At 37.7% G+C, this 17,875-nt stretch overlaps 1 protein-coding gene across 6 annotated transcripts in view; it reads right to left on the reverse strand.

The window, feature by feature from the left end:
• LOC127428069 (calcium-activated potassium channel subunit beta-2-like) overlaps positions 1-17,875 on the reverse strand; it is a 41,230-nt gene that overhangs the window by 5,723 nt on the left and 17,632 nt on the right. For all 6 annotated transcript variants that reach the window (XM_051676131.1, XM_051676128.1, XM_051676133.1 and 3 more), the window contains 2 exons: positions 8,238-8,351; positions 5,856-6,026 (listed from right to left, as the gene is read on the reverse strand). In XM_051676131.1, the coding sequence (XP_051532091.1) occupies positions 5,856-6,026; positions 8,238-8,287 (221 nt within the window). In that variant the 5' untranslated portion in view covers positions 8,288-8,351. The remainder of the gene's footprint in view (positions 1-5,855; positions 6,027-8,237; positions 8,352-17,875) is intronic.

The following is a 17,875-nucleotide window of genomic DNA, read 5'->3' on the forward strand; positions in this document are numbered from 1 at the left end:
TGTGTCTGTTGTTTATGTTTGTTTAAGTTGATTTATGTAATTAAAGTTATGTTGACTGTTCTGCTGATTCCCGCCTCCTCCCTGCCCCCCATCACGAACCCCGTTACATTGGTGCTGAAACACGGAAGGAGGAGGGAGTCCTCTATGATGCCATCTGCCGGGAAGCGGAGGAGCCGCGGCCGTCTGCCAGGGGACGGAGGAGATGCTGCCGGCCTCTGGCAGTCAGAGGAACGGCTCCAATCCACCAGGAAGCAGAGGAGCTGTTATCGTCCACTAGGGGTCGGAGGACTTGCTGCCATTCTCCAGCGGAGAAGTGGCTGAGGACCAGGCAACGGCATGTACGTGGACCGGCGAGCGAGCTTTTCTCTCTCTCTCCTCTCTCTCTCTCTCTCTCTCACTCTCTCTGTCTCTGGCCTGAATTGGGTGGTGGAGGAGTGTGACGAGGAGGAGGGTGTGGCCGGGCCATGAGAATGCATGCCCGGCATTGAATTGTCCTAATCAGCCAGGAGGAGAGAGAGACACGCGTGGCCATTGTGTGTGTGTCTGTGTGTTTATGTTTATTTTAGTTAAAACAGGAAGCATCTGCCCTCAGAACGATCCAGTGCTGGTCAGACCAATCAGATTCTACGCTACAGGACTGTTTTGATCACGTGGACTGGGAGATGTTCCGGTCCACCTCTGATGACGACATCGAGGTCTACGCTGATACCATAACGTGTTTCATCAGGAAGTGCATAGATGATGTAGTGCTGACCAAAACAATACAGATCTACCCTAACCAGAAACCGTGGATTAACAGCGATGTTCGTGCGGCACTTAATGCGGAGGAGCATAAACAGGCCAGTTATGCACTCTGCAAAACTATCAGGGCAGCCAAACGCCAGTACAGGGACAAGATTGAAGGACAGTTCAACACCACCGACTCTAGAAGCATGTGGCAGGGAATTAATATCATCACGGACTTCAAAGGAAATAAATACTCCGCCGTGAACACCACTGCCTCTCTCCCAAATGAGCTTAATCATTTTTATTTTTGTTTCGAGGGAAATAACACTGCCCTCGCGGATAGAGCTCTCGCGGCCGAAGCTACAGAGGTTAGTTCACTCTCCGTCTCTGTAGTGGACGTAACCGTAAAGCTGCGGGTCCAGATGGCATTCCGGGCCACGTCATCAGAGCGTGCCGAACCAACTGGCTGGTGTTTTTACGGACATTTTCAACCTTTCCCTCTCCTTGTCTGTGGTCCCCACATGCTTTAAAACGTCCACCATTGTGCCTGTACCAAAGCAATCCAAAATCACTTGCTTAAATGACTGGCATCCTGTTGCTCTGACCCCCATCAACAGCAAATGCTTTGAGAGGCTATTCAGAGATTACATCTTCTCTGTGCTGCCTGCCTCACTGGACTCACTGCAATTTGCATACCGCAGCAACTGCTCCACTGATGATGTCATTGCATCTACACTACACACTGCTCTCTCCCACCTGGAAAAAAGGAACACATATGTGAGAATGCTGTTTGTAGACTACAGCTCAGCATTCAACACCATAGTGCCCTCCAAGCTTGATGTGAAACTCCAGACTTTGGGCTTAAACAGCTCTCTGTGCAGCTGGATCCTGGACTTCCTGTCAAGCAGATGCCAGGTGGTTAGAATGGGCAGCAACATCTCATCACTGACCCTCAACACTGGAGCCCCGCAGGGCTGTGTTCTCAGCCCACTTCTGTATTCCCTGTACACACATGACTCTGTGGCAACAAACAGCTCCAATGCCCTCATTAATTTTGCTGATGATATGACGGTAATAGGTCTGATCACTGACAATGATGAAACAGCCTACAGAGAGGAGGTGCACACTCTGACACGCTGGTGTCAGGAGCACAACCTCTCCCTCAACGTCAGTAAGACCAAGGAGCTTGTGGTGGACTTCAGGAGAAAAGACAGAGAACACAGCCCCATCACCATCAATGGAGCACCGGTGGAGAGAGTCAGCAGCTTCAAGTTCCTCGGTGTCCACATCACTGAGGAACTCATATGGTCCGTCCACACTAAAGCCATTGTGAAGAAGGCTCACCAGCACCTCTTCTTCCTGAGACGGCTGAGGAAGTTTGGAATGACCCACCACATCCTCACACGGTTCTACACCAGCACTGTAGAGAGCATCCTGACTGGCTGCATCACCGCCTGGAATGGCAACAGCACCGCCCTCAACCGCAAAGCTCTGCAAAGTGTGGTGCGAACTGCCAGACACATCATCGGAGATTAGCTTCCCTCCCTCCAGGACATATATACCAGGCGGTGTGTGAAAAAAGCTTGGAGGATCATCAGAGACTCCAGCCACCCGAGCCATGGGCTACTCTCACTGCTACCATCAGTCAGGCGGTATCGCAGCATCAGGACCCGCACCAGCCGACTTCATGACAGCTTCTTCCCCCAAGCAATCAGACTTTTGAACTCTTGATCGCTCACGATACATATATCAGCACTGCACTTTATTAGCCTCAGACTGGACCCACATTTATACTTCACTTAATAACACACTGGCAACTGACTATCAACCGACAGCTGAATGTCAACACAACACTTCATATTTATTTCCACTGTTTAAATGGGGTTGGTTACAGTGTATTTTTGTTGTATACAGTCTTATTTTGTGTATACTGTATATTGTATATTATTATTTTTTTTTGTATACAGTCTTCTTATTTTGTGTATACTGTATTTTGTATATTATTAGGTGTATATTGTGTTGTGTAACAAGATGTGCAAACTGTGTTATGTGTAAATCAGATGTTTATTGTAGCTGTCATACTGCTATGTTGCTTGGAACTGCACCCAAGACCTTCACCTACTGTTCGACTTGTGTATATGGTTGTGACAATAAAGGGATTTGATTTGATTTGAAGTTGATTTATCTCATTAAAGTTATGTTGACTGTTCTGCCGGTTCCCGCCTCCTCCTTGCCCCCCATCACGAACCCCGTTACAATCTGTAACTAAAAGCTTTCAAGAATAGAATAGTTTAGAATAGAATAGAAGAGAATAGAATAGAAGACATCTTAAGATAAATCTGTTTTCAAAATGTTTCAAAAATAGAATAGAATATGGGAAACACTTGTAATGGAATATAACATAACAGAATATGATATGATAATTTAAAGCTTTCAAAAATAGAATAGAATAGAATGTGAGAAACACCTATAATTTAAAGCTTTCATGAATAGAATATGATACAATGGACAGAATAGAATAGAAGACATCTTAAGATAAATCTGTTTTCAAAATGTTTCAAAAATAGAATAGAATATGGGAAACACTTGTAATGGAATATAACATAACAGAATATGATATGATAATTTAAAGCTTTAAAAATAGAATAGAATAGAATGTGAGAAACACCTATAATCTAAAGCTTTCATGAATAGAATATGATACAATGGACAGAATAGAATGGAATGGAATGGAATGGAATGGAATGGAATGGAATGCAATGCAATGTAATAGAATAGAATAGAATAGAATAGAACAGAACAGAACAGAAAATATATTACAGCTGTAACTAATCAATTCAAGTGACCATGGTATAAGTGGGATAATCCACGGCTAGGTGTACATTAAATGATTTTAAATGCACTTTGTGGAGGAAATCACCCTCCGCTTCACGTTGGGTGGTTCTTCACCTCCATGTCGTACATTTAAAATCATTAATTTTAAATAATTTTAAATTTAAAGCTCTAGTGGCTATAGACGGCACTTCAGCACAGCAACATAATATACACAACACATTACAGTTTAAATCATCTTGCATCACCTTGCTGGACAGCGAAAGACACATTTAATAGGTCCTGATTTCAATCTCTCACTCTCCGAGCAAAACAAGCTGAACTCCATTATATTAGCTATGCTGATGAAAGTGGTAAGGAAATGTTTTCAATTGCTGCAGCTCACTCTGCTTACTCTGAAATGTTATGTTGCTATGGTTACAAACAGTACATTAATACTGGTGATTAAAGCTGACCGGAACTACCTGCACATTCAACGGTTTGAACTGCACACATTTCAGCCAATCAGAATCGAGTATTAGAACAGACCATGTTATAATACACTATATTGCCAAAAGTATTCGCTCACCCATCCAAATAATTGAATTCAGGTGTTCCAATCACTTTCATGGCCACAGGTGTATAAAATGAAGCACCTAGGCATGCAGACTGCTTCTACAAACATTTGTGAAAGAATGGGCCGCTCTCAGGAGCTCAGTGAATTCCAGCGTGGTACTGTGATAGGATGCCACCTGTGCAACAAGTCCAGTTGTGAAATTTCCTCGCTACTAAATATTCCACAGTCAACTGTCAGTGGTATTATAACAAAGTGGAAGTGATTGGGAATGACAGCAACTCAGCCACGAAGTGGTAGGCCACGTAAAATGACAGAGCGGGGTCAGCGGATGCTGAGGCGCATAGTGCGCAGAGGTCGCCAACTTTCTGCAGAGTCAATCGCTACAGACCTCCAAAGTTCATGTGGCCTTCAGATTAGCTCAAGAACAGTGCGTAGAGAGCTTCATGGAATGGGTTTCCATGGCCGAGCAGCTGCATCCAAGCCATACATCACCAAGTGCAATGCAAAGTGTCGGATGCAGTGGTGTAAAGCACGCCACCACTGGACTCTAGAGCAGTGGAGACGCGTTCTCTGGAGTGACGAATCACGCTTCTCCATCTGGCAATCTGATGGACGAGTCTGGGTTTGGCGGTTGCCAGGAGAACGGTACTTGTCTGACTGCATTGTGCCAACTGTGAAGTTTGTTGGGGGGGAATTATGGTGTGGGGTTGTTTTTCAGGAGCTGGGTTTGGCCCCTTAGTTCCAGTGAAAGGAACTCTGAATGCTTCAGCATACCAAGAGATTTTGGACAATTCCATGCTCCCAACTTTGTGGGAACAGTTTGGGGATGGCCCCTTCCTGTTCCAACATGACTGCACACCAGTGCACAAAGTAAGGTCCATAAAGACATGGATGAGCGAGTTTGGTGTGGAAGAACTTGACTGGCCTGCACAGAGTCCTGACCTCAACCCGACAGAGCACCTTTGGGATGAATTAGAGCGAAGACTGCGAGCCAGGCCTTCTCGTCCAACATCAGTGTCTGAACTCACAAATGCGCTTCTGGAAGAATGGTCAAAAATTCCCATAAACACACTCCTAAACCTTGTGGAAAGCCTTCCCAGAAGAGTTGAAGCTGTTATAGCTGCAAAGGGTAGGGCAACGTCATATTAAACCCTATGGATTAAGAATGGGATGTCACTTAAGTTCATATGCGTCTAAAGGCAGATGAGCGAATACTTTTGGCAATATAGTGTATAATATAACAGAAAAGAATAGAATGTGAGAAACACCTACTGTATAATCTAAAGCTTTCAATAATAGAATAAGATACAATGGACAGAATAGAATAGAATAGAATAGAATGTGAGAAACACCTACTGTATAATCTAAAGCTTTCAAAAATAGAACAGAATGTGAGAAACACCTGTAATCTAAAGCTTTGAAAAAATAGAACAGGATACAATGGACAGAATAGAATAGAAATGGACATAATGTAATAGAACAGAAAAGAATACATTAAATTAAACATTTATAACCACATCTTTTCAATAACAGAATAGAATAGCGCAGAACCAACTGAAATACAATAGAATAGAATGGAATAGAAGGCATTATCAGTAACACCTGAAATTAAAGGCTTTCAATAATATGTTAGCAACTATATTTGCTCCGATATTCTTTAATCTAGGGATGTTTAAGTTTGTGATTTTAATATATTTTTGTGCATTGCTGTTTCTAAAAGATGGTAACTGAGCATCTTTACCTGTCTGAGTAAGAGCGCACCATTGTGATTCCCAACACAAAGTACATCATGGCAGAACAAAGGATCATACTAAGGCCTAAGAGAATAGCTCTGTCTTCTCCAGCCTTCAGAGCTGTCACTGTCCTTCTCTTCTCCAAAATATCATACTCACGAATCTTCTGATAAATGGTCCTGGAAAGTAACAAGACACACAGAGATCAGCATGGATTAAATAAGGCAAGGTGTGTAAATAAACAAATATGACACCAACAAATCACATTTCCACGATTTAATGTTTTATTCATTTACATTTACATTTATGCATTTGGCAGACACTTTTATCCAAAGCGACTTACAGTGCACTTATTACAGGGACAATCCCCCTGGAGCAGCCTGGAGTTAAGTGCCTTGCTCAAGGACACAGTGGTGATGGCTGTGGGAATTATTCCATTTTGAATCAAGAAAATTCACATTTCAACATTGAATTACAAAGTTTGAGGCCCACTGTACAAATGACACCCAGACATGGGCAGGGTTGGGAGGGTTACTTTTCTACTACAGATTACAGAATACATGCTGGTGCCTAGTAACATGTGCACGTAAAATGGCTAGAAACAGCATTTTAGCTTAGCGTAAAGCTGACAATTTACACAAGGTTTATTTCTATTTCTTCTGCTCCAAACTTACTTCAAACTTACTTATCTGTTTGCTCCTATGAATGTAACACTTCATAGTGTTTCACTGCTGTTCAAATGCATTTTGGATCTCATAATTTATATGTATAAATGTTTTCCATCTGAAAGAGCTAAATATTAAATTAAACAAATGACAATAAAATGCAAAGTAATCTCTTTGGTAATCAAAATACTTTTTGAATGTAACTATATTCTAATTACTAATGATTTAAATTGTAACTGTAGTGGAATACAGTTACTTATATTTTGTATTTTAAATACGTAATCCAGTTATATGTATTCCATTACTCCCCAACCCTGGACATGGTCTACTGTCCTAGTACATATGCATAGTCAGTTCCCCTCCAAATATTTCACTCATGATTATTTAATCATGTTTTCACAGCAGGTCATATTGCTTTTGAAGATTATGCATGGGGGAGATGGCAAGCTGTCTAACCTGTCTATCTTTATCAATGACCTTTAGATAATTACTGTGAGTAAAGGGATCAAAATCTCACATAACATCCTGTGTTTACATCAGAATTCATGATTACTTTGCTCATTAAAATCCACATTCTCTGAGAGTGAATGAAACTGAAAAAATAAATTTAAGTGAACAGTTATACTTATCAAATACTGACAGAACTGCAAATAGTAGTGAGTGAATTTCCCTACAAAACTGAACTAGGATATAACAATAATAGTTGTGTTAAATGAACTACAATGTACCAATGAAAGTGAAGGAAGTTCCCTTCATTAAAATAAACTATGATGGGAACAATAATAGTGAGTGGAATTCCTTGCATAAAATGAACTATTTAATCAAAATAATTGTGAGTAAATTTTTTTCTTATGTGAGCGGTCATGATTTTATACATGTTTCAAAATTACAATTCATTTCTTTAGGAGTAAAGCTTTTTTAAAGTGGAAAAATTACTGAGTGCACCTTTAAATTAACTACGATGTAACAATAATAGTGAGTGAATTTCCTTGCATTAAATAAACTATGATGCAACAATAACAGTGAGTTGATTTCCCTGCATTACAGGAAATTAACTATATGAAACAATACCATAAGTGATTTTCCTGGCTTTACTGTAAATTAACTGTAAAGTGACAATAATCGTAAATGGTTTTCGCGGCATGACTGTAAATAAACTATAATGTAACAATAATAGTGAATGAATTTTCTTGTATTATTGAACTACAATGTAACAGTAATGAATAGTGAGAGAATTTCCCTGCATTACAGGAAATTAACTATATGTAACAATAATCTACTGTCATAGGAGCAAACAGATAAGTAAGTGATTTTCCCGGCATTACTGCAAATGAACTATAATGAACCATAATAGTGTGAATTTTCTTGCATTAAATAAACTATGATTTAACAATAATAGTGAGTGAACTACCCAGAATAACTGTAAATGAACTATAATGTTACATTAATAGTGATTTTTTTCATTAAATGAAATACGACATAACAATAGCAGTGAATTTCCCTGCTATAAATATAAATTGAGCAATTCTAGAACTTTGAGAGTACATATTGCTCAGATGTTTATTTTATAGTTGTAACTAAAACAGTTATTCCGTTATGCCCTATTATTTCATTCTGCACTTGTAATCATCATTAAATCAAACAATCCTCATACCGAGACAGTAATAAGTAAACATGATGCTGTCAGGTGGTTTAGTTATAGTTTGTCGAGTCAATGTACTTTACCTTCTCTCAATTCCTGGTCTTTGAGCTTTGCTTCCAGCCCACAGAAACATTCTCCCTGTTAATCCACTGTGTGCAGCTCTCTCTGAAGGACTTGCAAAAGACTGCTGGGAAAACCTGACAGAAAAACACACTCGTTATCAACCATGTGCTTCCCTCCACACCGGTTTGCCTGCACACTGTCCCCAATATCAAAAGATAAATGTGTCTTTTTTTATAACACCCAAAACTATCAGCCTTTAGGTCTTCAAGAACATTCTAGGTTCTCCACAGAGTTTTAGCCTTTCACAGGTCCGCTGTGACAAATGCGTCCATCACTGTTGGCAAACATGACAAATCCAAAGAGAGAGTCCATTGGTCCTCAAATAGAGAAAAGAGATTAGAATCCAAACTAGAATCCTTGACAGAAGCTCTGTCCCACATGGTTGGTAACAGCTCTCCATAAATACAAGCATTGTACTAAGCATCTGGTCCCTCATTCCCTGTCTGTTGGTTTGATATTGACTATTCATGGACTGGCGAGTGGCAGGATGGAAAATAATAATGAGAGTAGTGAGCAGGGAGAGGAAGACCATTTACAGCATTGATCTATTCCTCCAGTCCTGAGAGAGTGAGAGAGGAAAGGAGAGAGAGAGAGAGAGAGAGAGAGAGCGGGAGCGTCGTTCAAAGCCTCCTCCTCCACAGTACCCTGTTGCTGACTGGTGTTGATGGAGAGCCCTGTAGCATCGAGGTGACACAGGTGTTTTGGGCCACTTGCATCTGTATGAATGCACACTTCTGCTATCCAGTCTTGGCTCATGTGTATTGGAGTGTCTGAGAATGGGGCGAGATCACACAACTCAGTTCTTTTCATAGTGTCTGCCAAATGTTAAAGTGGAAATGTATTTGTGAGTTGGAGAAATTAGTCTTTTGAGAAGTTTATGCTATAGCACGGCATTGGATTTCGTGATATTGTGCTGGTCATATTGTGCTGGATCTTTCATTATTTACTCACCTCCATGTAGTTTCAAATCATGCTGTTATTTTGTTTATGGAACACAAAAAGAGAGTGTTTGATGAATCTTCACATAGCTCTTAGCCATACAATGAAAGTTCATAGAGGTCACAGCTATCAAGCTCCAAAAAGGACCAAAAACACCATAAAGAACAATGATAGGAGTTTATATGACCCATGAGCTATATTCAAAGTCTTCTAAAGCCGTACTATAGCATTGCGTGAGGTACAGACAGAAATTTAGGTAGTTATTCACAGAAAATCTTCCCCTCTACTGTAGTTCTCAAATATCATTCAAATTCCCACATATTCAAAATGAATCATCAAGTAAAAACATTTGTGAGAATGAATGCTGTTTTGGCATTAGTGATGTCAAACCCGGGACCATGCAGCTGTGCACCTTTTCTGATGTAATTACACTACCTTTCAAAGGTTTGGGGTCACTTGCTGAAATGTTTCTCATGATCTTAAAAATCTTTTGATCTGAAGGTGTATGCTTATATGTTTGAAATTAGTTTTGTTGACAAAAATATAATTGTGCCAACAGATTAATGTATTTAATTACAAAATTACAATTTTATAAAAAAAATAAATAAAAAAAAAAGTTTTTGAAATGGATGACTTGGACCGAATAATTAAGAAAAGCAGCCACTAAGTGCCAAGCATATAGATGGGAACTCCTTCAATACTTTTTAAAAAGCATCCCAGGGTGATACCTCAAGAAGTTGGTTGAGAAAATGCCAAGAGTACATTTCTGCAAAATCTAGGCAAATTGTGGCCACTTTGAAGATGCTAAAATATAACACAGTTTTGATTTATTTTGGATTTTTTTAGTCACAACATAATTCCCATATTTCCATTTCTATTATTCCATAGTTGTGATGACTTTACTATTATTCTAAAATGTGAAAATATAAAAAATAAAGAATGTGTAAGTGACCCTAAACTTTTGAAGGTTAGCGTATTTCTTTTTTCTTATTCTATCAAACAGTTTTAAAAAGTGCTATGTAGACGAAGCTTTGCTAACTTACACTGTAATAAAATGTGTGAGGTAATCTAAAGAATTTGCTTCATGTGGTAACATCAAAATTAACTGGTTTTACTCAAGTAAAAATATTGTTCAATCTCTAAATTTACTTGACAAATTAAGTTACACCAAAAAAAAAAAAAAAAAGGCATTGGAATGGGTTAAATCAAGCATAACTAAATCGTTGATGCATCAATTGCAGGCTACCACTTTTTTTCAGTGCAACCTATAAAATGGGCTTTGTGCGGTAACATCGAAATTTACTGGTTTTAGTCAAGTCAAAAAATATGATTCTTTATTAATATTATACCCTGAATCAACCAGAATGCATTAGGGTGACCGTACAAAGCTAATTTCATGGGTTAGATCAGGTAGAATTATTTCCTTGAAGTAACAGCTGCAGTTACCATAAATCTGCATGGAGATTCATAAGGTGCATAAGGGGAGTAATTAATGACTTAATTGTTATTTTTGAGTGAGCTTTTCCTCTAACCCATCACCTGTGCAAAAATAGGTCATACCTAGAGTCACAATAATATTCTTCCTGTCTGACCTGGAAAAGTATTGTGTTTTACTTAACTATTAACTATAAAATTATTATTGCTACTGTGGTAGAAGTACCATGGTGTATTGATGGTATCAAATGTTAATACCATGGTACTTTGTTCAATACCATGGTACTGACTGATTACCATATTTATATTCCATGGTATTTACATGATACTCCAAGGTACTTTAAATACTACTATGGTACAACATCCAAAAAAACATGGAGCACCATGGTAAATGTTATTTATTTTTTTATTTTTTTATGTGTCAGCTTTGTTTCCCACAGAGTGAACAACTGTGTCTGTACCCAACACTTATTTCAATATGAAGGTCTGATAAGCCACAGTGTCCAGGTCACTACCCTGCAGGAGAGAGTGGTAAACGCCACCATAAGAATATACCAAATATCATATCTGTGCATGTTTACTCTCTTTTCTATGCTGAGTGCTGCAGCTCACAGGGAGATGAACTAGATATGAGCCTGAGCCAGACAGGATCCACTGACCCAAGGAAACACACTGTACCCCATTGCACCCAATAAAACATCTGCTAAAAAAATGGCAGGGTAACATAAAATGGTACCAGATGAAAAGCATACAGTTTTTCTAATGTATATACAGTATATTGGCTTTAAGGCTATAAAATGGCTCTAATATGAAATGTTTTTTAAAAAAGCCTAGTATGTCATGGACTGTTTTTGGTATTTGCCCTTCAAATCACCTTTCTGGATAAATAACACCTAACATGGGCCTTTTGTGTTGCAAAAAACACAGACATCTGGCGCTCGCCCAAAACATCTGGAATGTTTATCCGATATGGCTGTGCATTATGGGATTTACTAAACCCATATTGTCATTGCAGTGATTTATGAGGCGTTGTAGATGGAAAAATAAAAATAAAAATACGATTTATGCATTTCAGTTTCATAAAATTACATCAAATTGAATTGAGGAACCTTTAATTTAAAAAACTACATATTTTAAGCTTTATTCATTTATTTTTGATAAACATTACACAATTACATTTGATTTTTAAATCTTAAAAATAGGCAAAAAGATTTTTTTTTGAGTGACAGTCATAAAAAACTTTGTTACATTAAGTATTATCGTTCCAACATTTAGTGTCAATAATCGTCATGTAGAGTTGCCTTTAATTTCTCTCTCTCATCCAAACACACTCCTTTCCAGTAAAATCACAAAAAAGAAACCAATGACGCCACCATTATTCATATATATAAATACAACTGTCAAACAAATATGATTTTAATTCATTTGAAAAAGTAAAAAAAAAATAATAATAAAGAAAATAAATCTTGCACTTGAGGCAAGCATTAGTCCTCTGAGCCCACCTAGAAGAATCACCCTTGGTTGTAGATACTCAGCATGTGGAGAACAGACTGGAATCTCAGAAATACTGAGCAGCAGGCAGTCCAGTGTGTCAGGACATGATGATATAGTCAAGACTCATAATGAATATGAACTTTGTAGAGATTCTGATTTAGTTGTGCTTTTCCAAGCCATTTAGCAAATAGAGAGAGACAGGGATGTGTTGTTCCAGGTGGGCTGCTCCACTGTCTTTTCATCTTTTGCAAAATGACATGCTTATGCTGCCTTCTGGAGGCCTGACACATGAAAATGATAAATAATTATTGCCCTTTACCAGTCATAACTGTCTACATAAGGCCCAGATTACTCTGTGCAAAACCACCTGAGAACCAAAGCTAACAACTGACTAACAAAGCTGATTTGCTGGTCTTGTCTGATTTAAGATGGCATAGTCAATAGTTGAAGTCTATCCATGCTGGTTTTCAGCTGGTCCAGGCTGACCAACAGACAAACAGGGACTAAAAACAAAATGTTTTTCATTTCAGTTCGTTCTGAGAAAAAAAGGTATTTTTGGTTCCGGTTCAGAAGTTCTGCCCAAAATAAGCCACATGCCTCACGAAAATAAGCTAATTTTTTGTGTGTTTATCACATTTATCAGCATAGAAATCATAACAAGCATACAGCTAATTAGCAGTAAATAATTAAATAATTTTCTTTATTCATCACACATTTGCACATATACAGTGAAATTCTTCTTTTTCACATATCCCAGCTAGGCTGGGGTCAGAGTGCAGGGTCAGCCATGATACGGCACCCTTGGAGCAGATAGGGTCAAGGGCCTTGCTCAAGGGCCCAACAGTGGCATCTTGGCAGTGCTGGGGCTTGAACCCCCAACCTTCTGATCAGTAACCCAGAGCCTTAACCACTGAGCTACCACTGCCCCCAAGTGTTTGCATATCCCAGCCAAGCTGGGGTCAGAGCGCAGGGTCAGTTAAAGTATCAGTTTGTAAATTAAATTACATTAATTTACAAAACCCGACAGCATCAATCTGTATTAATGCATCATATCTAACAACAATTCTGTGACAACTAGTAATCAATTGTGAAATTTACTTTTTACCTCTAATAATGTTTTCCTTGTATCTGGATTAGCCATGCATGTATATGTAATAATTCTATATAGTTGTTAAAAAGGTCTTCATTCACAGAATATGACAACCACAATGGATAATTAGGCAAAGAAATGTGTGATGCAGCAGTTTCCTTCAGGATCAAAGCATGTTTCATTTTTTCGGGCAACATGAAGTCATGTAGTTCGAACTTCTCTAGGGGAGCCTACAAGCTTAGCCTAAAATAGCATAACACGGTGCTCCCATAGACATTCTATGGGCAGTACACTACCGAGGAGACAAGAGGATGTTCTTTTTGAATGGATGTCTATGGAGGAGATGCCTCAGTGTGCTAAATAAACTGCTTTTATGAGGAAACAGCTTATCACTTAATGAATTGAGCACCTATCCGCTAATCTTCAACATGTTTTACACTAAACAATCATTTTGGAATGAACTATGTGTGGAGTTTACTACGATAAATTGACATTTTATAAGAGAAGTCACAGATGATTTTGCGAAAGGTAGGTTTATTGCTCATTTGTTTGTATGGTATCCGCAAATGGTGACTTACTGTCGTAACATGCTAGTTGACCTTTATGCTCTCACCTATTGCGGAGGTTGTTATCTCTATATACTGTATAAAAGAATCTCTGGTGTAATTCTAAAAATGTACTGTGATAAACCCTTTGGCCTTTGGTTTCATAAAAAAATTATCATAACGAAATTAACCGGTTATAACTGGTTAACAGCATTTTAAAATAACGTTTTCACTCCGGAACAATTTAAAATATATTTTTTTCCCATTTTCGGTTACGTTCTGCAAAATTATTTGTTTGTTTTCAGTTTTTGTTTTCGTTCCTTGAACCATTTTTTTCCCTGTTGACAAATACCCCAAACCCCTTTGAAACCAGCAAACAGACCAGGCTGACCAGGCTGGGAGACCAGCTAAGACCAAGCTTAGACTGGTTTACCTATCAGCAGGGTAGTAGAGCAAAGCAACAAAACACACCTTTTTTGGAGATACCGGGGTAGGACATTTCTTTCTTTCATATTTCTTTCATTAGCATGATAACAATCAACGTTATTGTCTGAGTTAGCTGTATGTAACTATGCTTTTGTGTCCACTGAGTCTCATTAACCATGTTGCATTCATCAGCAATGTGATCCTTGCTCACCCTTGTTATTTAACACACAATTACACACCTAATGTTGCATGAAATTATGGCTCTAATGACAAAAACAGAGGTAAACACCAAAGGACAACATCACTGATAAGGTTAAATGAAATGTTCAAAGCTGAATGAAACAATCAGTTACAGAGACCACATTTGTACTGTAGATGTACTGTAGGTATGTCATCAACTATTAAAATCCCTATGAAATCAAAATGGGAGATTTGAGTCTTTTAGATAATGTCTGTTGGCCTTGAGTCCATCGGTATGCTAGTGTACTTCTAAACATTGACAAAATAAACTTTTAGCAGATATACTCACCTTGCTCAGATGTGTGTATCCAAATTTTCATCCAATAAAATGTACTTCAAAATAAGGATGTCACCTCCTCCTGAATTATAAATACCTAAAAATAACTGGCAAGGGCCACCATGTTAACCCCTACAGGTAGATATGTAACTTCATCAATCTTCAGTCTCATCAATCTTTCTCCACTGAATGACCATTCAAAAGGAGCTGTGTATTCTGATTAAATAATCTTTCTTGCAAGTAACATACAGTATAGAGCGCACATATTTCATTAAATTATAGTAGATGTTTGACCAGAGCGCAACTTTTGGAAGGCTCTACTTTAAAGTTTTTAAAGACACTTCTTTAAAGAGTCTTTAAATCTTTAGATCGGCAAGACAGGAATGATAACTTAATGAATACATGGTATTCTCGCCTGTGTGATGAAATATAAAGAAACATCAAAATAAAGTGTGTATTTGTACACACAGAACAAACAAGGTGTGACAGCTTCATTTACTCTGAATCAGACTTTTGAATATTGTACTCTGGAAGGGATCTGAATCAATGAAAAGTTGGCAAATTAATCAAGATCACATCTGTATTGACGATTAAAAACTTAATTAGGTAAAAGCACTGTCATCAAAAGATGTTAAAAATGTACTGTTGGTTAATTACTGGCTGTTAATGATGGATCAGAAAAGACATTCTTTTCTAGTAAACTCTCTATTCAATTATTGTTTCAGATCTTGACAACCGTTTCTTTTTGTGCTAATTTACTGCTCTCATCAAGCAAATATAATTACCTTTTAATGGAGCATTTTCAGGTCTATTAAACTAATGAGAATTTTATTTTGGATCTTTCAACGCTGCTGGCATGGGATGCTAACATTATGTAAACACATGTACACGAGAGTGTTCGGAATACAAAATACTTTTTCTTTGCACAGATGTATGCAGACGAACCACAGAGTAAGTCCTACATAGTGACAAGTGTGATTGATGAAAATGCAAATATTACTCTGTTCCTTAAACTCTTTACGTTTATGACACAAATATGTGATCAGAATCAGAAAATGTTTTAATGAAATCCTGAGACTGAAAGGGTTTGTGACATGAGGAATTACATTTTCACATGTAAGAGTTAATTGTACTATAAAAACATACTGTAAGTTTCAGAACTCAAAACATCCTCCAAACTGCAAAAAGAGCATTTGTTGAAACCAAGCTGCCAAAATTTTCATGCTCTGCTCCACATTGTGATATCACACTATGTGGTAGACATTTGAATTTGACCCTCTCCACAACAACACATCAATGCCTACTTTATCTTTTTACTTCCATAGCCCCGCCCAGTAGTGGTGAGATGTGAGATGGCAAAGAGAGAGCAGGTCAGTCAAGAGCAAAGAGCCAATCATGACAGTGGGCGTTTACTGTCAATTCTTAAAGGAGAAGCAGCACCAAAGCCGAGCGTTTCTGACAGAGGGTCAGAATAAGGGTGGAAAATTATCATGTATTACAAATATATATGGAGTTCTTTGTGCAAACTTTACTAATATTATAAGCGAACCTCAACGAACATATTAAAATAATTAAAAAAAGGCATGTCATGACTCCTTGAATGCGTCAGTCATTGTGTTTAATTTAAATTTAATATAAAAGTCTCATTTTGTGACTGTCCAAGATATTTATAAGTTATTAGTCTATTTATAAAGTGGAATCAATATTTTATTACACATAAATGGGTCTCAAGTAAATTCCGTCACCATTTAAGTAAAGTACTACCAGTGATATAAAGATATTTTATGAAGGCTCAATAAAATTCTTCAGGGGTAAATTAGGTTTGTTAGTAGGCAGGCTTTCTCTGAAATTAGTACTGGATGTCCTGGCATAACAGGACATCCAATACTGCGGTGATACTGTATTTTACAGAGTTGTTTAAGTTTGAAATGTATGTTTTGAACTCATTGTGGCTTAATAACTTTTTTTGTGAATATTTTATTTATTTTTTTAGATTAAGGGGTTGTATTATGCCCAAGGGGCATGTTTTACCTGTAATGAGAACATGTTTATTTTATTTTTTATAAATATATAAAATTACACATTATGCTGTCCATTTTTGTTAAATTCCCTCTTTTGTCAAATTAAATCACTTAAGAAAAAAAATATTTTCAATCTGAACAATTATGGTTGTTACCTTTAAAATCAGATTAACAGCAAATACAAATGAAGCTGTAAATATTGCAAAATATACTGTAACAGATGATATTTGACAGCTCCATGTCACTATGGTGTCAGCAGAGGCACTAAACCTGTGCTAAACCCATAACTAAAGAGGCTTATAAGATAATACAATTTAATGAAAAATAAAAAATGTAAGATAACAGATAAAAAGCAGAAGAGTTCACTATGGAAGTGCTTTGCCCCCATATTTTCAATATCTGGGACATTTTTTTCCCCAAACCCTGTTTAACTTCTGACCCTGATGCACAACATTACATATTAGTGTTCAAATTCAAATACGATAAGCTGATTACCAACTAATCGTTTAGCTTATGCTTTTATCCAAAGTGACTTACATATACATAATACAGGGGCAGTCCTGCTAGATGATATTGGGATTTAGTACCTTGCTTAAGGCCACAGAGTGATAGTTCATGGACAGACCTTTGCAGAGTTCGAAAAAAATGAAAAGGAAGAGGCTGACAGCACAAAGGCTCATCTCATTAGTACACTGGCCAATCAGAATATATATGGAAATGACATAACATAATTTGCTTCCATCCAAAATATAGTTGAAAAAGCATCCTTCTGCAATCATTACCAAAAGTAATCTTTCAAGCCAATTAGTAGTGATGTGAGAAACAAAGCTTTGAATCAGTTGAACCAATTGCTTTGCAAAACGAGTCAATGTTTCAAAACGCTCGAAACACAGTACGCTGAAGACATTTGCTGGACACAGCCATAGATATAATGGGAGGACTCCAGTGGAAAGCAACTACAATGACACAATGCTTTGGAAACTATTTACTGTCATATATTTTCACATTTTCTTTAAGGGCAATCTGTATTATCCTCAAATACACAGATATGAATGTTTGCAAAAGATGTAGACCTTCATATAAGTTATATGTTATATGTTTTTATTTTTTATTATTTTTACTGATTCTAAAT

Source organism: Myxocyprinus asiaticus, chromosome 37, assembly GCF_019703515.2.
Source record: "Myxocyprinus asiaticus isolate MX2 ecotype Aquarium Trade chromosome 37, UBuf_Myxa_2, whole genome shotgun sequence".
Classification (NCBI taxonomy): domain Eukaryota; kingdom Metazoa; phylum Chordata; class Actinopteri; order Cypriniformes; family Catostomidae; genus Myxocyprinus; species Myxocyprinus asiaticus.